The sequence below is a fragment of the Sinohyriopsis cumingii genome, chromosome 1 (genome assembly GCF_028554795.1).
Source record: "Sinohyriopsis cumingii isolate HCF-2022 chromosome 1, ASM2855479v2, whole genome shotgun sequence".
NCBI lineage: Eukaryota > Metazoa > Mollusca > Bivalvia > Unionida > Unionidae > Sinohyriopsis > Sinohyriopsis cumingii.
The window spans coordinates 63,970,719-63,996,718 of record NC_142961.1 but is presented as its reverse complement, the minus strand read 5'-3'; the positions used below and the strand labels follow the sequence as shown (position 1 = coordinate 63,996,718).

Genomic DNA, 26,000 nt, shown 5'->3' with positions numbered 1-26,000 from the left:
CTTACGTCATCAATAAAAAATGTTCAAAGCAATTTCCAACTTTGTTTAAAAACAAGCAAGTCCAAGTAAAGTTTTCTCGCGGAAATAAAATTGTTGACGGCCAGAATGCTGGACATAGAGCCATCTAATCAAACAAAATCTATTACTACAGGGCGCCGCCGACACTATCGAGCATGGCAATAACAGGAAGTCGTATATAGTGGGTGAACTATAATAGAATATTCTTTTCTGCGTAAAACATATATTTTCATGTTAACTTTGGCAAAAATGTTCCGAAAATCTTTCCATTGTCTTCTGGGCTCATAACTGATTGTAATGTAATATATATATATATATATATATATATATATATATATATATATATATATATATATATATATATATATATATTACAGGTATAATATTTAATTGTACCTCCACCCTACCTCCATCAACCAAAAATACAATAAACGAAAGACCAGTGCAAACTGATACGAGAGAAAAGCCATCTGTTCAGATCTCAACAAACCCGGTTGTTACTTTTGCAGGTGCATATACATTCACATGCATAATACAGTCGTTGTCGTGATGTGGTGAAAAGAAATGACGATCGATCATTTCCCTGAAGTATCGTTATACATAGTACATGATTCAGTCGTGTTTTATACTGACGATGAATAAGGTGTTTTTCAACGAACTATGGGTTATGTGGGTTTTCAAGACCAGTTTTCAGAAAATGAAAATACCGTTGTATTACCCATGTGTGTCTTGTACATGGCTCACAACCAACGAGACTATTTCATGTAGTGTGGATTATGCTAGGATGTCAAGTTGTGTTTGTCATTAGAGAAACTTTGTTAGGAGTATAAACGGACCTATTCAAGGATCGGTAAGTAGTAAATACGCCTATTGGGATGAGTTTGAGCGTGTATTTGTATGCCAGCACCAATACATGATTCTGAATAGTTCACTATTGCGTCATAACTTGAATAAATACCTGTACAAACTCGGTATCAGCATGTACGAATTTTCCACTTTTTCGTTTTCAAACAAGTGTGTGTGTGCCCAATACAAACTCCCAAACTAGCATTGATATGGTAGCATACCTATACACGTTTGGGTGCTTTTTTGTCAGAAGAGATCAAATGTGTCATTTTAAAATAAATTATGCACACGACTTGGACCTTAGCTCTAATTTTTTGTACATTCATATTTACAGGATTTTTATTGATCTCCATAATATAATTTATTCTTTATTTTTTTGTACTCGTTACATTTTTATTCGGTGATACACCGTAAACCAAGAACATCCTTTTATTTTAAAAGACTGTCAATTTGTAATCCATGCATATTACGCGTGTAGTGTGTATGATGAAACATACAAACAAATAAAAATTACCGGGATCACTACACAACGCCGAACTAAATACATGGTGTTATAACATCTTTGACGAACGACTGCTGTTACAGTCCATGTCGAGTTGTCTCCCACAGGTGAATGGCCACTCGTGACACTGACAATCGAAACCGAAATTGGAGGTTTACTTATGACAGTTAAGTTGTTAATATTTGGTTCCGGACCAAATTTCAATTAAAATGGACGAATATAATCAGTTGTAACACTACAAGTAGATATAGTATATTTTCTTAGTGGATAAACAAAACTGAGAAAGCCAATGCGTGATGTTGATCTATTATCAGGAAGCACTGATACCAGACACAAGTTTGATACAGATCTTGCGTAATTTGGTTTCTACGTAATGACACTGTTGCAACAGTATTTTCATATTCAAGTTACCATGACCAAAAAAAAAAAAAAACTATTTTCGAAAGAAGAAAAGTTTATGTGTACTAATTTTGACAAGTTTGACCGTTCCATGCCAGAAAGAAAAAGTCTCCCAGGCCCTGTCTACCATACTCCAGGGTCCTATGTAAAAACGGATCATAGGGGTAATCTAAGGTAATTTTGTCACTTAGTATGATTTTTATTCTTCAAATTGATTTTTTTTGTTCAGCATTAAGCTCACGTAGAGCACCTGTGTCCCAGAGATCCCTGGGTGACCATCTCCGATTGCCATAAAAAATTCCATGTGTTCGTTTATGTTCATGTTTGCTGCATGCAGAATTTCACTTAAAAATTAAAACTACTTATAAAGTTATGTCCGATTGAAATGGGGCGGGGTAGCATATTTTTTCTTTGTTCACTCACAAATTCGTCAGTATACAGCGGTTTTTAAATACTAGCAACTTTAAATTACACAGAAATTAGGCTAAAATTTGATATACTACATATTTGTACAGAGGTCTTGCTAGGATTTTAAAACTAGGAGTCCAGGACTCCCATTTTCGTAAAAATAGGAGTCCCACCAATCAAAAGTTGCAGTCCCTTCTTTCCTACAGAATGAACACAGACGTGAGAGCATCTATTTTTAGATGGAGAGGTTTTCGTAATGTAATCACTCACTATAATATAGCTTCATTACAACAGTCCATCAACAGGATCGCAAATTTATGGTTTATTTATTTGTATACGTACTTGTAGTAATTTTAGGCAAATAAATATTATCTGATTTGCTGTTTTTTCCTGTATTTTCGCAAATACATGTCAAGTCAGAAAACAGCTTAGACCTTAAAGTGCATCTTGCAAATTCCACAACATAGCATTGTCCCTTATGTTTCTGACCTACATAATTTGCATTTTAAAGTTAAATCTTTAATAAAATAATACCTAGGCTTTGGTTTCAATGATTTGTATATTTTTTCTGAATATATTTGCCTGATGATTTAAGAAAACAGACAATCTAATAAACTGGTACATCCCAGACTTAGCGAAGTCTGCCATTATTCACGTTAGGCCTACTGGTTCAGTTACAGTTTCAAACTAATTTTATGACGAAATAGTGTATAAGAGGCAGTTAATATATATCCAGATTACTGATTCTGATCTTAAAACACAAGTTTGTATGTTTTATCATCAAAGGATAGCATGCAGGAAATTGATACCTTACTTGGGAAATGGTTAATGGTCAGTCAGTTATCAAAACATAATGTTTGTGAATGGGCAAGAGTTTGTCAACGTAATTGATATAAAAACTAGGCCTAGCAATTGATGCCTTGATGAATACAAATTTTCGCTACAACACTAGAACTAACTGGGCTAAGGCAAGGAGCATTTAAAAAAACAAATTTTGTATGGTCAATGTACCTCTTAAATTATCATGGGGTGAAGTTGTTTTCGCTTTCCTAACAGAAGAAGGCGAAGTTTACATTTTAGGCGACTTGTCACCCACTTACGAATAGCATTTTGTCTAAGTCTCAACATGTCTCGATTCTGAGGTCACATGCTCTTCTTATTCCTCTACATTCAGAAATGAACACAATAACGAAAGCTAAAGTTGTTTATTTGATGTACTTTTATAAATGCCTCTGAATTCAATTACTGTAAATATCAGTACATTTACCACCCGGCCGCCAGTCAAAGCCTTTGAACTTGCCGCCCAGTTATTGCATCATGTTCTTTTTTTTTGTACTCTTATAAAATGGCAACATGTATGTACATGAAGTGGTCTTTCAGTCACTGAATTCTGTCATTGTAAATATCAGCACAGCTAATTGATCAACACATTTTCCCACAAAGCAGGTGGCTGAAGCAGGACTGGCAAGTCTTTGAATTTTGCCGCACACCTATTACATGCGTATGGAGGACTCCTGTCTCAGTGATTTTCTGCATCCCAGATCAAAAATTGGCGTCCAAATACGAGTAATTAAGCGTTTCCAAGATCTCTGTTTGTAGACTTGGGAATCTGTGCTTAGGTTTGTAATACATTATATTTGTTGTATAGAGATACACACCTCTTAAGTTGGCCTTTGCACAACCATAAAATATGGCCAAAAAAAAATTCATAATGAATAAAAGACCATCTGCCATGTTGCATGCAAAGCCATTATTTACATAGATATGTACACCTGAAAAATTTTAATGGAAATGGCAGAGATTTGTTGTTGTTGTTGTTGTAGGGTTTAATGCCATTTTTCAGCACAAGATAGGCTATACACGGCGGCCAGTATTAATGGTGGAGGAAGAACCCAGGAAATCCCCAGAAAGAACCACCGACCCTTGAGAAGCTACTGGCAAGCTTTCTCACATACCCACATTGGCCGAATCCAAGACTCGAACCTACGCAGACAGAGGTGAGATGGCAGTAATCCGTAATGGAGAGCGCTTTAGACCACTCGGCTACTCGGGGCCCCTAATGGCAAAGATGGTTACCTGTGAAGATTTGTGGGAAATTGAGTGATTTGTTATTGGAATGACCCAGTTATTAGTTTGGACGAAAAGTAAATAATAAGTAATTGTAACACTTTGTGTAGGTATGGGGTAGGTGTGTTGATGTTGATTTCTGCTGGTTCTCTTTGGTTTGATAAAATTGTAGTTGGGCATTTTTGCTTTGTTACTTAAACCTTTGTAAAAACAAATATTAATTTTTGCTTTCCATTCTATATTGCTTTAATGATTTCCAAAACAACTTCAGTATTGCGGTCATAATACCTGGACTGTGGTCATAATTGGATGTGTGTGTGTGTGTGTGTGTGATTTGGATTTTTAACATAGCTTTAACAATTTTTCAGTCATATTGCTATGATGTCTGCAGCGTGGCAGTATATAGTGATGTCAGGCACTGGAGCATCATGCTGCAGACAAATAGCATTATGTCCCATGCAGTCACATTATCCTGATACCAGGCTGACCAGTCCTAACACTAACCTCTTAATGCTGAGCACCAAGTGAGGCAGCTGTTAGTACCATTTTTATACGTTTTTGGTATGACTCGGCCAGGGATCGAACCCAAGACCTCCCACATCCAAGACAGATGCTCTAACCACTAGGCCACTGGAGCAGTCTTAATTGGCTGTAACAAACTTGGCTGCTTGCTTTTGGATTTTTGAAATTTCAGCCTGTAAAACTTGGGATTGAGGGTCTGATAAGATTACCTCGAAGCAGTAGAGACTGTAAATGATTATAAAACTAAATATATAGATTAAGTAGGCCTTTGTTGTTTGTATTTCCTCTTGCCTAAATATTTGGGCATTACTGGTATCATGTTGCAACATTTAACACTGGGGGACTACTTTGACAGCTGACATGTACTCAGACTACTTAATTTGTAGAAGGCATATGTAGTAACATTAAAACATCTTGAGTGTATTGAAAAAAAAGATAATTTATACTGAAATGCAAAGAAATTCATTGAAAACTTATACTTATATATTATTATTTCCAACACAATTATTGAACAAATATTCAACCACTTAACCCCCTTCCCACTGTTCATGTCCATCTCTTAATGTTTTTGGAGTTCCCTTTGCGACTTATGCCCTTGTTTATGCTGTGGTCTATTTTTTTGGACCCCATTGTGTATGAGCTTTTGGGGGAGAAATGTATTTAAGACAGGAGTATGTTTGTCTTCTTTGGCAGGTATGGGATTTTGCTTTAGTAAAACTGTTGTACTTAATGCTGCCCAGAGAAAGTGACCACATTTTATGCTCTAGTGCACAAGGTATATTTTTCAGACTCACTTGCTCAGGATGGACAGGTTAGTACAAGTAAGTGTCCTTCCTTACACATTTCTTGTGATTACAATTATTATTGTTGCAAAGTCACTGATGCAGACCATGTAATTTAAGCCATCTAAGAATCTTGTTATATAAGACATTTTTGTAATTTCTTAACGCAACCTAGATTCAAATCTAATGAGTAATATAATGCCCCCCCCCCCCACCGCTATACTACTCACATGAACTCATAAATATGTAGGTCTACACAGAGGTCCTGTTGGTGTTGACACAAACAATATACGTGATTATTCAATTTTGCATCAGCCTGCAATTTATACCTTTCTAGCCAGCTGAAACAGCTTTAAGAAACAGCCCACATACCACATCAAAATTGGTATGAAAGAGTAATTAATACAGCATTTAGCATAATTATAGTGCTCGTATGCATCTTTGGTGGAGATTGTGAAGATTTTGTATAATGCATTGGAGGAAAAAATGTCAGAGGATTCATTATTTTCATTGATAAACATTAGGTTGATATGATAAATGAGCATTTGGGCTGATGTCATAATATACAGCTGATGTCATAATATACAGCTGATATACAGCTAATGTCATAATATACAGCTGATATACAGCTAATGTCATAATATGCAGACAGTATACAGCTGATGTCATAATATACAGCTGATGTTATAATATACAGTTGATGTCACAATGCAGTATATCTGAGCTGCCTTGCTTAGTCTGATTCCTTTACCTTATTGAAGGGATTTGAGTGCATGCAGAATAACTATAGTTTGAACCATTCAAGGTTCACTTGAACTGCTCTGCAGAGATGGTAAACTTAGATGGCCTAGTCCAGGGTTAGAATATTGTTGCAGCAATGATTATAAAGATTCTGAAAGAGTATAAACAGGGATGGATGTAAGTAGGAAAAGGTCAGGATTTCAGTCTTTTTGCTGGTAATCTGATTGGTTACTTTGTTATATAGGAATAAATGCAATCTCTGTGACATAACAGTGATGAATCACAGATAAGATAATCACATCAGCATCTCCTAACACAGCATTTCATTTTGGAATATAGATAGTGTTAAGAGTCTGTGCTCCTAAAATAAGTAACTGAAATGAGTGATGACGTGTTGTGATGTGGTTTGGATTTTTAATGTAGCTTTAACAATTTTTAAGTCATATCGCTATGATGTCTGCAATGTGGCAGTTTACAGTGATGTCTTGCACTGGGGCATCATGCCACAGACATGTAGCATGATGTCCCACCCAGTCACATTATCCTGACACCTGGCTGACCAGTCCTAACACTAACCTGTTAATGCTGAACACCAAGCAAGGCAACTGTTAGTACCATTTTTATAAGTCTTTGGTATGTCTCGGTCAGGGATCGAATCCATGACCTCCCGCATCTGAGGTGGACGTCCTAACCACTAGGCAACCGGAGCAGTCAGAAAAAAGTGAAGACAACAAGCTTTGTAAAATTTAACAAATAATTTATTTCCATAGAATGCAAAGAGAAAAATGAGATAAAAAGAACTTATGGTATTGCGAATATTTTCTTGAAATCAAGATAACAAAAACAAACCCCAAAAAACTAGCTAACGATAAATCCTATGCAGATTCATAGTTAACTTGCAATAACTTCTTTTCACAAAATTGATTAAGTTAAAATTAAATTTAAATAATTTCTAACAGTACTTGTTTGCTATATCTTATACTCATCCATATTTTTCTATTAAAGTTATCATTCAAGTTACCAAGATATGTAGGTGGAGGGGGTGGCATAGCACATTTGCAAGGGAATCCCTCCAGGGGGTGGCATAGCACATTTGCAAGGGAATCCCTCCAGGGGTGGCATAGCACATTTGTAAAGGGAATCTTCCATATATTTTGGGTGTACGAAAAGCAAACATCAGGGTATTTTTAAGGCAAATATGTGTAATGGTATAAGGGGATGGGGAGGGTTTTACATATACATGTATCTGGAAATTCTCTACCTAAATTTATATGAAAATTGTCCTGGGTGGAGGAGAAGATTTTCCAACTCACAAGTGGTCCAGTGCCCTTTCATAATGAATGGGTATAATTTCAGGAGTCAGTAGGCATACATTTGCAAAATTTAGTCATTGCAAAGTATGTAATTTACTGTATGGGGGTGAAAATGCACAAAACTCTTATTTCTTATGTATGTTTGATACCTATTGGTACCATAAAATCTCTTTAATTTTTTGAAATTTTCATATTCAACATTACATTGAACCAGGGTATAGTTGGGCCAAAATTAAAACAGTACTGCTCACACATCCAGTATGGTCACCACAGCAGCCATGATGATAAACTTTGAAATTGCTACCCATATCAGCATAAGGTTTTTGCCAGATCTTATCATCTCAAGGTAATTCAAAATGAAAATGGTGCTGATCTGACATCCAGTATGGCCACCATGACAGCCATCTTGAAAAGCTTGTTATTGCTGGTCTTTCTAAATGTAATGCTATATTTACATAAGGTTTTCAACAGAAGACTCCATATGATGTCTAGTTGGTCCACAATGAAAATGGTGTCATATGGACATCCAATATGGCTGCCACAGTGACCATGATGAAAATCCTGGTATTGCTACTCCTAAATGAATTGTTATCCTAAAAGAAAACTATGCCAGTCTGACTTCCTGTATGGCCTCCTCAGCAGCCAGCTGGAAAATGTTGTTATGGCTACATCTCCTAAATGGAAAGTCGTATCAAGATATTCTTAGCATCAGAAGACTTCTTATGTCAAGTTGGTCCTAACTGAAAATAATGCCACTCATATATTCAGTGTGGTTGCCACAATGTCCATTTTGAAAATCTTGTTATCACTACACCAGCTTAGTGGATGATAATATCAACATAGGTTTTTCGTGAAAAGACTTATTATGTTGTCTGCTTGGTTATAAATATTAATGGTCCCATTCTAATGCTCAGTTAAACTTCCATTTTTGCCATGTTAAAAATCTTGTTATGGCTGCTATGGAAACTTGTATGATGTCGAGTAGGTCCTGAATGAAAATGATGCCAATCTGAATCCAATATGGCCAGCACGATGGCCATCTTGAACATCTTGTTATTGCAACCTAACCTGAATGAATTGACATGGGATTTTCACCAAAAGATTTCTTATTGGTCCTAAATGATAATACTTTTCCTAAATAGATAATTATATTTTTGTGGAGTGTTTAACAAAATACTTCTTGGGCCTCGAGTGGCTAAGTGGTCTAAAGCGCTCTTCGTTACGGATCAATGCCATCTCACCTCTGTCTGCGGTGGTTCAAGTGTCGTGGTTATGTGAGAAAACCTGCCAGTAGCTTCTCGTGGGTCAGTGGTTCTTTCCGGGGTTTTCCCAGGTTCTTCCTCCACCATTAATACTGGCCGCCATGTATAGCCTATTGTGTGCTGAAAAATGGCGTTAAACCCCACAACAATCACAACAACCACAACCAAAATACTTCTAATGATGTCCAATTGACTCTGATGAAAATGGTGCTGGTCTTACATGGCTGTCACAGCAGCAATGTGGAAAATCTAATTGTTGTCGGAGATGGAAAAAACAATTGGTCTTGTCTTGAATTCCTGATTCCTTTTGGCCAGAAGAGCATCATTCCCTTTGATGGGAAATTCTTTCTTGTTAAGATGCTGACATGGATACTCTTTGCAATGTGTTTACTTATTTGTGATTTTCATATTGCTATCTTATATTCTCTTTGCATGTGTCTTATTTGTAGATCATTAGCAGTATAAAAAAAACAGACTTGACTCAAACCTATTCATGTTATTAATGATATATGCAATGATATTTACGGTTATGAACCCCTTTAGTGCCATGAATCCATAATTATCATTACAGAGAACTGATTTGATAAAGCTTTGATCAATTCATATTCTAAAGCCAACCATGTTTGTGACACTTTCAGATAATTGAATTCAATTTGAAAATGTGACATTCTGTCCATAATGTAATAGCCCTACACCAAGTGAAGGCTTTATAAACAGCACTAAAATGGTGAAACTTGTGTTTAAATTGCTCACTTTGATAGTTCACAGTACTTTGTGTTTACAAAACTACACAGCAGTTTTCTTTGATGTTTTCAAGCTGTTCATTTTGTTGTTGTTTTAAATGCAATAATATCAGATCACTTTTTATTTCAGTCTTAATTATTGCAAATTGAGTGCTCTTTGGAATAACTTCACCTATTTATTTTAAGGTAGACTTTGCATGAAACATTTCTATTTTTTTCCTTAAAACTGCCATAGTTTATCCCTTCATTTTAAAGAGTTTTATATCAATGAGAATTGTTACTTGAATGGAGTTTAGTTAAAATAAGATCTACACCATGTTTTTGTGGCTATTTCATTGCAACTTTTAAAAAATGTCTTTGTTTTTATTATTTTGAATTGAATAAAATTAAATAAAAATAATTCTGCATATTTTATATAAAGTTTGGAGCAAGTTGTACAAAAAGAACCTAACACCATCTGACAATGACATCATCTCATAATCTTATTATTTTAATGTCTCAGAGAGTGAAAAGTAAACATTTTATCTCAATATCTCACATGCTTTTTAGAAATAACTTGATTAAATTTCTGCTTCCAACCTGTGTGCTGTTTTGAATTGTTTCTTTAAATTATTGTATATAGTCTATATATAGTCTGTCCTATTACAAGCAAAATAGACACACTGATTTGTCAACATATAATGTTCTAACAGATCATGGTCTATATTTGTCTTACTGGTTAGTCCTAACAAACAGCATAGATCAGATATGCCTGCACATTATGCAATGTTGGCTCATGTTGTTAGGATTAGGGTCCATCTTACATGTGAGTATATATGGTATCATTGTTCACACTTGTATTATGTTTTCTTGGCATCCGTCCGTCTACGAGAGACGATGGCATAGCTCCAAGGTACGCTTTTGCTTATCCTTCTTTTTAGCTCTCTTTTCAGCTTGCTTTATTCTTCTCTTTTCCTCTGCGTTTTGAACTCCCTGCCTGACAGCTAGACGCCAGCTTGAACGGTTGTTTGCACAGCTCTCCCAGTCGTTGACGTTGATGTTTGCTGTCTTCATATCCTTCTTGCAAACATCTTTGTAGCGCAGATGTGGTCGTCCAGTTGGTCGTGCACCTTCTGCTAACTCCCCATATAACAGGTCCTTGGGAATGCGACCTGGGTCCATTCTCTTGACATGGCCGAGCCAGCGAAGGCGCCTCTCGCTGAGTATGGAGAACATGCTGTTCATGTTGGCGCGTTCTAGAACCTCTGTGTTGGGTACTTTGTCCTGCCACTGGATGTGCAGAATGCGCCGCAGACATCTCAGGTGGAAGCTGTTGAGTTTCTTCTCGTGTCTTGCATAGGTGGTCCATGTTTCGCTGCTGTAGAGAAGTGAGCTGAGCACGCACGCTTGGTAGACACGCAGTTTGGTCTTCTCTGTGAGGTTGGGGTTGTTCCAGACCCTCTGGTTAAGTCTGGCCATCACTGCTGCTGCCTTGGCAATCCTGCCGCCCACCTCAGAATCAATGGAGAGTGAGCTGGAGATGTTAGACCCGAGGTATGTGAAGTTCTCGACAACTTCCAAATTGTACCCATCGATGGAGACAGAGAGAGGGGAGTCTGTGTCCTGTGCCATGACATTTGTTTTCTTCAAACTGATGGTCAGTCCAAATTCCTTACATGCATGGGAGAGGCAGCATACCAGCTGCTGAAGTCCATCTTCCGTGTGTGATGTCAAGGCTGCATCGTCGGCAAAGAGCAATTCACGGATGAGTACCTCTGTGACTTTAGTCTTAGCACGGAGACGGGCGATGTTGAACAGCTTGCCATCAGCCCTGGTATGGATGTACACTCCCTCGCTGCAGTCCTTGAATGCGTACTGGAGAAGCATGGAGAAGAAGATGGCAAAGAGCGTCGGTGCAAGGACACAGCCTTGTTTGACTCCGCTAACGACTGGGAATGCTTCAGATGTTGCGCCATTGAAGCACACTGTGCTGTGCATGTTCTCGTGGAACGACATAATGACAGCAAGCAGACGTGGGGGGCAGCCGATCTTCTGCAGGAGTCTGAAGAGTCCACTCCGACTAACCATGTCAAACGCCTTCGTCAGGTCTATGAAGGCAATGTAGAGGGGCATCCGCTGCTCGCGACACTTCTCCTGCAGCTGACGTAGTGAGAAGATCATGTCTACAGTTGACCTGCCGGCTCGAAATCCACACTGGGATTCTGGGTAGACGCGGGAGGCTAGGATCTGCAAGCGTGCCAAGGCAACACGGGCGAAGGCCTTTCCAACGATGCTGAGGAGGGAGATGCCCCGATAGTTGTTGCAGTCGCTACGGTCTCCTTTGTTTTTGTACAAAGTGACGATGTTGGCATCACGCATGTCCTGTGGGATGTATCCCTGTTCCCAGCAAAGGCAGAGGAGTGTGTGTAGGGGCTGGAGCAGTGCTGGTTTTCCGCTCTTGAGGACTTCAGGCGGAATGCCGTCGCTTCCAGGAGCCTTCCAACAGGCAAGGCAATCGATGGCTTTTCCGAGCTCTTCCAGGGTGGGCTGTGTGTCTAGCTCCTCCATGACAGGCAGGTCTGGGATGGCGTCCAGGGCAGTTCCAGAGACATTGTTTTGGGTTGCATATAGCTCAAGATAGTGCTCAACCCATCGCTGCAGTTGTTTCCCCTGGTCTGTGATGACTTCGCCCGTCTTGGACTTGAGGGGGGCGGTCTTGTAGCTGGGGGGGCCTGTCGCTTTTTTGATACCCTCATACATTCCTCTTGTATCCCCGGTGTCAGCAGCTGTCTGTATACTGTTGCAAAGGTTCAGCCAGTAGGTGTTGGCACAGCGGCGGGCGGTCTTCTGGGCGTTATTCCTTGCAATCCTGAGGGCTTGTAGTGTTCTGGGGCTAGGTGCAGCCTTGTATGCCAGAAGGGCTTTCCTCTTTGCCTCAGTCACGGGCTCCATCTCCTCCCAGTTTGCCTCATACCAGTCGACATTCTTTCGCTCCCTCTTCCCGTAAGCTGTGATGGCTGAATTGTATTATGTATCTCCCATTATAAAATATGGGATTGGTTAGGTCTGATAAGTCTCCTAAGTTGCAGTGGGCTCTTATCAGACAGATGTCCTTTGTCAATTGTTGCCCAGATTTTTTTTATCAGTGAGCAGCAGGGTTTATCATCAAGCATGGTTTGATTTTCATTTAAATATAATCTATTTGCCCCTGTATAACACATGACCAGTACAAACAGTGTAAACCTATTCTGCCTATGCATAATCAGCTAGCAGATCAGGGTTTATGCTGTTTATACTACTTATAATTTCATGCAAACAACATAGACCCAGATCTGCAATTAGATGACTGTGATTCAGAGGCAAATAAGGTAAACTCAGATTAGTGAGCCTTTAGTTCAGAATTAAAGCAACTTGCAGACCATGACACTTGATCTAGATTTAGCTTGACCCCAAAACTGACCAGCTTCCTCTTTGAAGGGAAAATGTCACAGCAGTCAGTATTTTATTTTTACTATTATTACCTGATATTGAAGTGGGGGTCAGGTCTTAAATCAAGGCAAGGATGTAAATTTCACTTTTTTGGCTTGTATTTGGTAAAATGACCAATGCAAGGGTAACTGTCACATCCAAATTATATCCCTTGTGTGGACCCAGGAGATGATTGTTTTGCTTGGAAAATTGGTCATTTGTAATTTGATTTAGGGATTGAAATTCTCAGGGTTCATGGTTGGATTCTGTATGGTTAATAATTCACATTTTCAGTTTTCAGCAATTAAGATTGAAATTATTTTCAGGATACATGGTAGGATTTTGTACAAGTAAATAATTCAGATAACTAATCTTTATAAATTGAGATAGAAATTCATAGGGTACAAGTGTGATATAATGAAACAAGAAGTTGGAAAATGATAAGGTGAAAATTTCCCTATGTTTTGACCTCAGGTTTTCCTCAGTGGACAGTAAAGCACACACACATGCAGGCATGTGTGCGCGCACACACACACACACACACACACACACACACACAGATACATAGACACAGAACCACCCACCCCACAGCAACAGCAATAAAATTGCCACAATTTAACTTGCACATTTTAGCATAGAGATGAAGAACTTGAGAAAAGGAGGTATTATTTATCAATAAGGCAAACAATGCAGTTGAGTAGCATTACACTGCTTGATGTGACCGAGTTATCTACAGGTACATCACTGTGAGGAGATTCCGACTCGGCTTCATAGGGTTCTATTTGTAGTGGTGTATTATTTTTTGCTTCTAGCTTTACATCCTAGATATAATTTCCACTATGAGAAACAATGATAAGAGCTTGTTTGCTTGACTGAATTACAGCTCTCCTTTGCTATAAGACCCTTCATTAAGGTATGTTTCATGTAAAAAGGCAAGAATCCAGTTTTATTTTTCTGTGGTAGAATTACATGCATCGTGTACTTCATTATAAGACATCATCTCGCTAAATGCCAATATACCCTGATAGTTCCCATAGAAAGTGTACTAAAGAGGTAGTGCTTTATTTACATTACAATTGAAAATATTGGAAAGATGCAATAATAACAGTAATAATAATAATAATAATAAGTATGACTTGATGCTACTGGGGGAGAGTAAGTTAAGGAAAATAACAGGTTGAAACTAATGTATGGTGGGTTAATTGAAAGTGCTTTGCAACATTGTATTAACATTTTTCTATGCATCAAAAGTAGGCAGTTAAAAACAACATATACACTGTAGTTGTTTATCAGTGACAGAAATCTTTACAAAATCCTGTGTTTATGCCCAGTTGAAGTCAGAGTACAGTATGGAAAAATATGGAAACATTAACATGGTTATAAAGATGGACACCATATGCAAGTGCATCCCCAAGACTTTTGATAATTTCAAGTCAGACAGTAGGAGTTATCAAACACAGTTATTATGTCTTTAAAAATGTCATTGGGGCCCCGAGTGGCAGAGTGGTCTGAAGTGCTCTCCGTTATGGATCACTGCCATCTCACCTCTGTCTGCATGGGTTCGAGTCTTGGATGGCTGCCAATGTTGGTATGTGATAAAGCTTGCCAGTAGGTTCTCGTGGGTCGGTGGTTCTTTCTGAGGTTTTTCCTAGGTTCTTCCTCCACCATTAATACTGGCCGCCATGTATGGCCTATCGTGTGCTGAGGGATGGCATTAAACCCTACAACAACAACAACAACAACAAAAATGTCATTTACATTCTGGTGTGTAATATTTATGCCAGCAGATCAGGGTTTATGCTGTTTATACTACTTATAATTTCATGCAAACAACATAGACCCAGATCTGCAATTAGATGACTGTGATTCAGAGGCAAATAAGGTAAACTCAGATTAGTGAGCCTTTAGTTCAGAATTAAAGCAACTTCCAGACCATGACACTTGATCTAGATTTAGCTTGACCCCAAAACTGACCAGCTTCCTCTTTGAAGGGAAAATGTCACAGCAGTCAGTATTTTATTTTTACTATTATTACCTGATATTGAAGTGGGGGTCAGGTCTTAAATCAAGGCAAGGATGTAAATTTCACTTTTTTGGCTTGTATTTGGTAAAATGACCAATGCAAGGGTAACTGTCACATCCAAATTATATCCCTTGTGTGGACCCAGGAGATGATTGTTTTGCTTGGAAAATTGGTCATTTGTAATTTGATTTAGGGATTGAAATTCTCAGGGTTCATGGTTGGATTCTGTATGGTTAATAATTCACATTTTCAGTTTTCAGCAATTAAGATTGAAATTATTTTCAGGATACATGGTAGGATTTTGTACAAGTAAATAATTCAGATAACTAATCTTTATAAATTGAGATAGAAATTCATAGGGTACAAGTGTGATATAATGAAACAAGAAGTTGGAAAATGATAAGGTGAAAATTTCCCTATGTTTTGACCTCAGGTTTTCCTCAGTGGACAGTAAAGCACACACACATGCAGGCATGTGTGCGCACACACACACACACACACACACATACATAGACACAGAACCACCCACCCCACAGCAACAGGAATAAAATTGCCACAATTTAACTTGCACATTTTGGCATAGAGATGAAGAACTTGAGAAAAGGAGGTATTATTTATCAATAAGGCAAACAATGCAGTTGAGTAGCATTACACTGCTTGATGTGACCGAGTTATCTACAGGTACATCACTGTGAGGAGATTCTGACTCGGCTTCATAGGGTTCTATTTGTAGTGGTGTATTATTTTTTGCTTCTAGCTTTACATCCTAGATATAATTTCCACTATGAGAAACAATGATAAGAGCTTGTTTGCTTGACTGAATTACAGCTCTCCTTTGCTATAAGACCCTTCATTAAGGTATGTTTCATGTAAAAAGGCAAGGATCCAGTTTTATTTTTCTGTGGTAGAATTACATGCATCGTGTACTTCATTATAAGACATCATCTCGCTAAATGCCAATATACTCTGATAGTTCCCATAGAAAGTGTACTAAAGAGGTAGTGCTTTATTTACATTACAATTGAAAATATTGGAAAGATGCAATAATAACAGTAATAATAATAATAATAAGTATGACTTGATGCTACTGGGAGAGAATAGGTTAAGGAAAATGACAGGTTGAAACTAATGTATGGTGGGTTAATTGAAAGTGCTTTGCAACATTGTATTAACATTTTTCTATGCATCAAAAGTAGGCAGTTAAAAACAACATATACACTGTAGTTGTTTATCAGTGACAGAAATCTTTACAAAATCCTGTGTTTATGCCCAGTTGAAGTCAGAGTACAGTATGGAAAAATATGGAAACATTAACATGGTTATAAAGATGGACACCATATGCAAGTGCATCCCCAAGACTTTTGATAATTTCAAGTCAGACAGTAGGAGTTATCAAACACAGTTATTATGTCTTTAAAAATGTCATTGGGGCCCCGAGTGGCAGAGTGGTCTGAAGCGCTCTCCGTTATGGATCACTGCCATCTCACCTCTGTCTGCATGGGTTCGAGTCTTGGATGGCTGCCAATGTTGGTATGTGATAAAGCTTGCCAGTAGGTTCTCGTGGGTCGGTGGTTCTTTCTGAGGTTTTTCCTAGGTTCTTCCTCCACCATTAATACTGGCCGCCATGTATGGCCTATCGTGTGCTGAGGGATGGCATTAAACCCTACAACAACAACAACAACAAAAATGTCATTTACATTCTGGTGTGTAATATTTATGCCACTTAATTTATTGGCACAACAATTGACTGAAAAAGAATGACAGTCATAAAAACAATCTCAGAATGAAGGTTGACAAGTTGCAAAGAATTTCAGCTCATTTGGACACTGTTCACTCCCTTGAAATGCTGCTCATTGAGTCAAATCAATGACAGACTGAAATGAACATGGCTATAAAATGAAATATTGGATACTGTAGATGCAAGCACATTGTGAATCTGGCATCAGTGAAGAACTCTTGTCCAGAAGTGTTCTGTTTGACAAAGTATGCATCCATTTTTTTCTGTTTGCACAACTCATGACTCTCCTATAGTGATGTGAAGTTGTTATTGTTTTTATTATTATTTCTGTTATTGTTATTTCTTTGATGATGCAACCTTGTATACATCTAGTTCTGATACTGAAGTTATCCAAACAAGATTAAATTCAGACCTTATTAGAGTCCAAAACTGGGCACAACAAAATAGGATGGTAATTAATAAATGTAAAACAAAATGTATGATTTTGGGGACATCACAAAAGCTACACAAGTCAGGGAACCCAAAACTATCTCTTGCAATAAATAATCATCCATTAGAAAATGTCAGACATGAAAGGCTTGTAGGTGTGTCCATAGATAATAATTTATTATGGAATGACCATATTGATAAGCTTTGTAAAACACTGTCATCAAAAATTGCCCTTCTCAGCAGAATCAAGAAATATTTAAAATGGAAACTTGCAATCTATACTTAAAGTCATATATTCTTCCAACAATGGATTATTGTTCTAATGTATTGGGAAACTATGTTAAATCTGAGCTTGACAGGATTTATAAACTTCAGAAACGAGCAGCACATGTAATTTTAGATGCATCTGTTGATCATCCCTTAAAAACATTATTTACAGAACTCAAATGGTTCACAATATATGACAGGATAGATTTTCACAAGGCAGTTCTTTTGTATAAATGTCTACATGGAACTGCACCAGAGTATCTTCAGGACTTATTCAGGATTTTTTCAACACAATACCAGTTGGAGATCAATATCACATGGAAACCTTCTAGTACCAAAACCAAGAACAGAGCAATTTAAAAAGTTTCCAATACTCTGGTACCCTTCTGTGGAATAAGCTTCCACTACATGTAAAATCTGCTGAAAATATGACATTATTTAAGAAGAGATATCATGAGCATGTATGTGTTTCTAATAATGGAATTTCGTATTTTGATACTAAACATGTTAAAATAAACAGTAATTATTGTTATCTTCATATAATGTGCATTGATATACTCTTCTTAAGAGGGCCTCAAGGGAGAATAGTCCTTGACTAATGAGTCACCCTCTATAAATAAAGCATTATTATTATTATTATTATTATTATTAATCCACCACCTTCACCTGTTATAATAATGCATTCCTATCATTGTTTATCATAGTGAAAATTTATATCCAGGATGTAAAACTAGGTGCCAAACATAATGCACTGCTACAGATGGTGACCAAAGAAACTTAATCTTTTCACATTATGACCTAGATATCAATTTCATGCCAAGCAGATCCCAGCTAGCTTGCATCCAAATGTGTATGTATCACTCTTTCTTTGTTCTTAATTGTCCTCTAAGAAAAAGCTAATGCTTGGATCAAAAGTAGGTAGCTTTGTTATTTTCCCCACATAATTGTCCAACTTTCTATCAATGTTGGTTAATTTGCATTCACATTTCCCAACTTTTGCATCAGTATATAATATTTATTCTGTTTGGTTGCATTCACACTTTCCTTTGAACATCTCGGGTATCTGGAGTCCAGCAAAATCATTGTCACTGACTATGTTAGTGTCCTTTTTATTTTTGATGTTGACTTTTTTTAACAGAGTGAATCTAGAATCAACGTAAACAGGCTATTATCCACCGAACCATGCAGTTTGTTATAAATGTATGTTATTGAGATGAACCTGTATAATCATTAATTTCTCATAAGAGGGAACATAGAAGATTAATTGCTTAATTTTAAGTCCCGTGATTGACTGATATCTAGATTCTGTCCTTTTTCCTTCAATTATGTTCTGCTGTGCCAATGCTCAATCTAATTTGAATAAAGATTTTGTTGATTCCAGATTTCAAGTTTCAGTTTCGATGTTACTGACTCATTGAGCAGTTACGTGTATTTCACAAGGCCTGATTTAATCTGTGTTTTGTTTCAAATGGAAGGATGGCAAGCATTGTGTGCTTGAATGATCAAGTTTTATGAAAATATCTTTTGATATGACTGTTGTCACAAAAAGAACTGGAACAATGCAGAGAATTCGAATAGGGTCATGCCAGCAGTGTCAATTAACGCTAACAAGAAGAAAATTAGAAAAACTATGTAAGGTAGGTAGGGGAATACATTTTTTAGCTTAAATTAACTGAACATATGCTAAGGTAAGAATTAAACATCAATACCATCCTAGAAATTTTTGTATATTCTTAAATTACTTTTAAGCACTGATCCAGTCCCTTTAGCAGTACCATGTAATATTTTTAAAATATTGTGTATATGTTCATGTAAGTCAGTTCCAACTTAAAGCAGCATTGATCCAGGATCTGCCAGCACATTATTTAGTGGCCAATCATGGTCTGTGTTGGTTGCAGCTGTATCAGATTTGTACATCAGTATTATGATATGGTGATTTAAAAAAAAATATCACTTAAAATTATGGGATATTTTGCATTTAAATTTGAAGGCATGTTTAAGTTCATATCTTTCACAGTAATTTGAAGTGATGGTGGCATCATACGAGGATTAAAAGAGATCATTTACTTTTCACGCATTTCAGGAATATGACAAAACAGGAACTCAAGGATTGAGAAGAAGATTTCATTGAGTGGGCAGGGATAATACTCTGATGGAGATTAAAGTTTCAAAGAACCCAGTTCAGATCTTGGTGCTATTACCAGTTTGCCTTAGTCTTTCCAAGAAATGTGGAGGTAATTTTATTTGAAATATGTTCGGGTCATTTCATGCGGAGCTTAATTTAGGAAATGAAAAAAAACACAAGCTAATTGTGTTTGCAGAACATTTAATAATAGTTTTTACTGCAGTAAACCATTGCCCATAATTTCAATACATGTTAATTGTGCATTCATATGTCTAATTTAAGGTCTCAAATTATAGATACATTTATTTTTCTCATCCCAAAAGTATCAATATCCAATATTGTAATTTTGTAACCTAATTTAGATTGCAGAGAGAAAAGAAAAGGTTCTGAAAATCCGAACAGTTTTTAATTCTGTTCAGAGCATAGATAAAGAGAATGATGCTTATTCACAAAATGTGCAGATTTGTGAGAATACAGTCCTGTAGTTTGGGATGAAACTGGCACTCTAATATGTTTTATGTTGTTGTGACTCAGTTGAGACATACAGATGTACTTCATTTGGCAGCCCTGTCTAATTCACATAAGTCAGATTTAGAATGTCTACTGCCCCAATTCAATACCTTTACTTTAGAGCTCTTACAGGACTGCGTGGACTAAAGTCAGATTGATATTTGAGTTAATATAATAAAGGCCTAAATCAGGTTTGATTTTGACCATTTTTGGGGGAGTTATTTACCCATTTAAAGTTTATTGTCACATAATCAGTATTGTTCCTATTCAGTATCTTTGAAGGGCTTTATGAAATGAACTTAGATACTGGATTCAACAACTTTTAAAGGACTTGATGAATTGAAAACAAATTTTGTATATGGCTTAACATTATGGAATCCTAGGTTAGGATCTATTTAATTAAGTTGTGGCTTCTGTTTGACTTGTCGATTTGTTTTTGAATGATGAATATTTTTTTCACCTCAAAAACTTTTGAAGTGCTGGGTGACATTAAACTTAATTTTAGGATTGGTCTTAATATAAACAAGACCTAAGTGAAGTTCGATTTTAACCTTTCTCTGTTAAATTTTGACTGAATTACTGCCCCTGCTTGACTGAATTACAACCCCTGCTTGAATGAATGACATTCCCTGCTTGATTGAATTACAGCCCTTAATTGACCAAATTACAGCCCATACTTGACGAAACTACAGCACCCACCTGACTGAATTACAGCCCCCATTGACTGAATTACAACCCCTGTTTTACTAAATTACAGCCCCAGCTTGATTGAGTTACATTCCCTGCTTGACTGAAATACAGCCCCTACTTGACCTGGTGCTAGCACCCACCTGACTGAATTACAGCCTCTTCTTGATTGAATTACAGCCCATGCTTGATTGAATTACAGCCCCATCTTGACTGAATTACAGTCCCTGCTTGAATGAATTACAGTCCATGCTTGATTGAATTATAGCCCCTTCTTGACTGAATTACAGCCCATGCTTGATTGAATTACAGTCCATGCTTGATTGAATTACTGTCCCTGCTTGACTGAGAATGTTATAGCTGTATCTTGAACCAAGGTTTCTTTAATTATTCCTAATTGGCTGGAGTGTCCAGACACATGTTTCATTGTCCACCTTTGTTAAGAAAAGTGTGCCACATAACATCCGCATTTCGATCTGCCATGCTTTCATTTCTGCTCTATAACTTTAAAGCAGTTTGAAAATAAGGAATGAAACTTGGTATAGTCATACATCATTGTAAGAAAATGTGTCACATTATGTGTATTATTTGGAATGTCTGTATTTTTAGTTTCTTGTTGCACTTTTCTTTCAGCTATAATTGTCATGCTATTTGAAATCAAGCAATGAAACTTGGCATGCTTATGTAACATCACTACTAGGTGTGCTACATACCATAATGAAGGGCCTGTTTTCAAGTTCAAGACCATGGCTCAGTATTTTAATTTTTCCCTTGCATATTCCATTCCATATTTTCCCTAACACTTTCCATTCCATTCTGTAAGTTTCGCTCACACTTTCCATTTCATATTTTCTCTAAGATACACTTTCCATCCATTCTATAATTTTGAAGTTGTTTGAGGTTAATTGATAAATCTGCTGTTCTTATGCCATTAGATGGTGCCATGTGTACTAAATCATGTTTTCTATTTCAAGACTCACTAAGTTTTCTATCATGCTTTCCATTCCACTCAGTAACTTCAGAGCTGTTAGAGATTCGTGGATGAAACTGTCTGTTCTTTATATGTAATCATTAGAAGGAGGTCTGTTTAGTTGGGGGAACTATCTTCAGGGTTAAGGTCACAGATCATTATGTCAAGTTTTCCATCACATTTCCCTTTTTTAAGATCCCTTTCAGCTTTACGGATGAAAATTGGTATACTTATTCGTTATGATTAGCACGTATGAGTGTATCATATTGGGAGGTCAAGGTTACTGTCCTGATCAGTATTTAAAGTTTTCCTTTCCTGTCTATAACTTAGGAACTGTTTGAGATTAAAGTGATGAAACTTGGCATACTTGTACATCATCATTAGCAGGTGTGTAGCATATAACATTGAGGATCCAAGATTCAGGGTCAGGTCATATATCAATATAGATTTTCTTTATACTTTCCTTTGGAATCGATATCTTTAAAACACTGCAAATTAAGGGATGGAAACATGGTATATTTGTTGTGTGCCACACTGTGTGTCCTGTCTTCATGTAGTTCAAGGTCAGAGGCCAGTATTGTAGGTTTCACTAACATATTTCTTCTGCTCAATAATGTCCAAGTTGTGAAAGGTAAATTAATGAAGTCTGGTATACTTATTTTTTGTCACTAGTAAATATGTTGCATTCCATACTTTTGGCCCTATCATGAAGTTCAAGGTCAGAGATATATATTTCATGGTTGCTGTTGCTTGTTCTTAAAATTTTCTTGAGGTTCTGGGGAGAACCATGGTAGACATATTTTGTTTTCTTCATCTGATGGCATCTAATTTGTCATTCATAGAGTCACTTATTAGTTTCTTCGCTTTTTGTCTAATGCCTTTTGAAATAGAGACATGAAAATTGGCTACTTTCCATGTCTGCATAATAATGTGATATCTCTGTCCCTTTGGTCACACTAAGACTTTTCATCATTGTATATTACCACATTAGGCAGGGGACAGTATTTCATGAATGTTTAGCTTGTTCACTGAACACAAGCTTTCCCAGTTATCCCTGGCTCAAAAATACATTTGCCAGGAATTTTAATTTAATCAACTAATCCATTGACTGTGTGATTTTGTTCATTGAAAAGCCTCTTTTCTACTAAAAAAATGATTCATTTTAACCAAGAATCAGTAATTAAATTGATTTAAACCTAACAAAAAGGGGCCCCGAGTGGTCCAAAGCACTCACCGTTATGGATCACTGCCATCTCACCTCTGTCTGCGTGAGTTCAAGTCTCAGATTCGGCTAATGTGGTTTTGTGAGAAAGCTTGCCAGTAGCTTCTCGTGGGTCAATGGTTCTTTCCGGGGGTTTCCCGGGTTCTTCCTCTGCCATTTTTACTGGCCACCATGTATAGCCTATCTTGTGCTGAAAAATGGCGTTAAACCCTACAACAACAACAACCTAACATAAAGAAGATTTCTATCATTTGAAAAATCATTAGAGATTGTTTAGAGTGAGTTTATTTGCATGTTTTTCAACAGTACTCATCATGATATTTTACATGTTACAAACTTAAGCTTTTATTTTGCAGTGAAATCCACTACCACACTAATGTTACTGCTGTTTATGTTGTCTTGTTTGACATGTGCAACTGATAGTGCCATAGTATTCACTGAATGTGGAGGTAAGTTTACATCTAAAAATCAGTCATGAAGGCAGTACAGGAAAAGTTATTAAATGTCATGATGGTCATAAATATCATGGTCATTGAAGGGAACATGCTTCATGATAGGTTGAACATGAAAATTTACATCAGGAAAATGTAACTTGCTTTCTGATTGGTTTAACATGAAAATTTGCAGCTGTAAAACGCAACATGCTTTGTGATTGGTTGAACATGAAAATTTACTGCTGTAAAATGCAACATGCTTTCCGATTGGTTGAACATGAAAATTTGCAGCAGTAAAATGTAACTTGCTTCCCTGATTGGGTTGAAACTTCGATGTCATTCTGACATTGGGGAACCATATTACTCTGCTACAGAAATTTTTTAACACTATCTGGATTGAGAATATGTATTTATTATTGTTGAAACTTTTTTATATTTACCAACAAAAGTATCTTTTTCTCCAGGCATTACGTCAATATGTTACTTTTAAATGATCATAAAATCCTCAGATCCTTTAATATAAAAATGTAATTTACTAAATGTTTTGATTCTCTAAATGAGTCATGAATATGCCTTAGAGAAAGTGGAAACTATTCACACAAAAAAAACGTTTTGTCATACATTTTCACAGCTTTTCCAATTTTGGAAATGTGTATGTTTAGTTTCCATGTTTGCAATGATAACTACAAAATGAGGTGGAACTTCTAACTGTTCAGAGAGGCTTCATTAGCACAAACTTTTGCATTCTGGAGGTAAAAAGTCCAGATAGAAAGAGATCCCGTCTTGCCTCTTTGTGATGTAAAATGTCAGAAGTAGAATGCAGCAAAATGGGAAGTTGTGTCCAGGTTTGCCTTGGTTTTGTTTATCTATAATTGTCCATGATGTGATAAATGGTTGAGAATGGCCAGTGCCAAATGTTGCAAGTCTTATTTCATTATTTATCATCAAAGTTTATCTCATTATTGATGATTTGCATGTCTTGGTTGCCCATAAAAATGTATTCATTGTTGATTTCAACTCCAGTACATGTTTGGTTCACAGTCCTTACCATGCCTTTTTTTTCATTAGAAATCTACATGGTTTGTACAACCTTACAAAGTTCTTGAATCTGAAAATGTATTGAATGTTTTAATAAAGTTGGTTTTAACCTTTAAAAGATGTTGAATTTTGTGACAAACTCACTCTCTGAATTTTGCACAAAAATTCCTCTGGTAAAGTTAAGGAATACAGAACATATTAAAACAGAATAAAATGTATCACTTTTTAAATCCAAAATTGCTTTTGCTCATATATATTTTCAAAATTATGATTATGAATACATAAACAGGGATAAAACCAAGTGTGTCAAATGACTCATGATAGGGTTGGTAGCCAGATGGAAGATGTCTGTTTTCTCCAGTGTTGAGCTAATTACATTGTAGTCCTAAATTGTTTCTTCTGATTTTGTACCTATTAATGCAATGATAAATAAAGTAACATATGGAGACAGTTCAGTTTCCATAAGGATAAAATACACCCTGACAGCTTTTGGAAGTCCTTGAGAAACAATTCTCTGGGGGTGTATGAACCACAATCTATAGTCAGAAGACTGACCATTGTACTAGATACGCTGATGTTTTGCCCAAACAAAAAGGTACACGTATACTTAATTATTTGAAAAGTAATTCTGCAGTATGTATGGAATATTGTCTTGTTTATTTTAAGAGTCTGATCTAATGAAATTTAACTAAATGTGAGTACATTAGAAATTTGCTGGGGAAACAATTTTTTTAATTAACTCTTAGGTGAAAACTAACTTACCTTACTCTGTGTCAGTTAATGATAGTAATGGCATGGTATGAAAATTCTGTAACATTAGATGCAAAATGTCTTCACAAAAAGCTAACACAACCTTCCTTGTTGCAAAAGTCATTGAATAAAATTAGAGCTACATGGGCAAATATTGCATAGAAGTTTCTCAGTTTATGTGTACTAAAACTATAAATGAAAATTCTGTCACAATGTGACCCCAGTTAGTTACCAGTATATCCATTAGGTTCTTTTTCAAGCAAATCTCTTTTAATTAAATTTAAATACCATGGTTGTTTAATCACTGGAATATTTCTTTGATCTGACTTGACCTAACTTAACAATATCGTTGGTAAATAAGGTATGTGTGTATATATGCTTACAGTATTGCAGTTTGTATGTGTAAATAAATGAGTGACATATCACATGTACACTTATATTTTACATTATATTTATCCACGCACGAAATTGTGCAGGGTTTCAAACATGAATTACTCATCACAGATGTACAAAGAAAATTGATTGGAAATTTTTTTCATGTTATAATCACTAAATCATGTAATGTTAAAGTTGTGGAGGAATGTTGAGAAAATATGGTGTCAAAACATGATTTGCCCTACTCAACTTCTGTGTTGATAAGTCAACAATAAAAACAGTATAAATACTTTTAATTAAAAAAGCCAGGTGTATGTACATTTGTTATATTGAAACATTTATCATGGCATTAATTTCTGAAAGATACTTGGAGTTTTATCTG

General features: G+C 36.5%; 1 protein-coding gene across 2 annotated transcripts in view; it reads left to right on the top strand.

Moving 5' to 3' along the window:
* The first annotated feature begins 614 nt into the window (after window positions 1–614).
* Window positions 615–26,000, top strand: part of LOC149806997 (uncharacterized) — a 151,433-nt gene continuing 126,047 nt past the window's right edge. Inside the window, exons 1-3 of one of the 2 annotated variants that reach the window (XM_089960518.1) lie at window positions 615–868; window positions 19,591–19,741; window positions 23,378–23,470. In XM_089960518.1, coding sequence (XP_089816644.1) covers window positions 19,660–19,741; window positions 23,378–23,470 — 175 coding nt within the window. In that variant the 5' untranslated portion in view covers window positions 615–868; window positions 19,591–19,659. Of the gene's footprint in view, window positions 869–1,485; window positions 1,940–19,590; window positions 19,742–23,377; window positions 23,471–26,000 lie in introns of those variants that run through there. The other variant, XM_089960526.1, reaches the window with a different exon arrangement.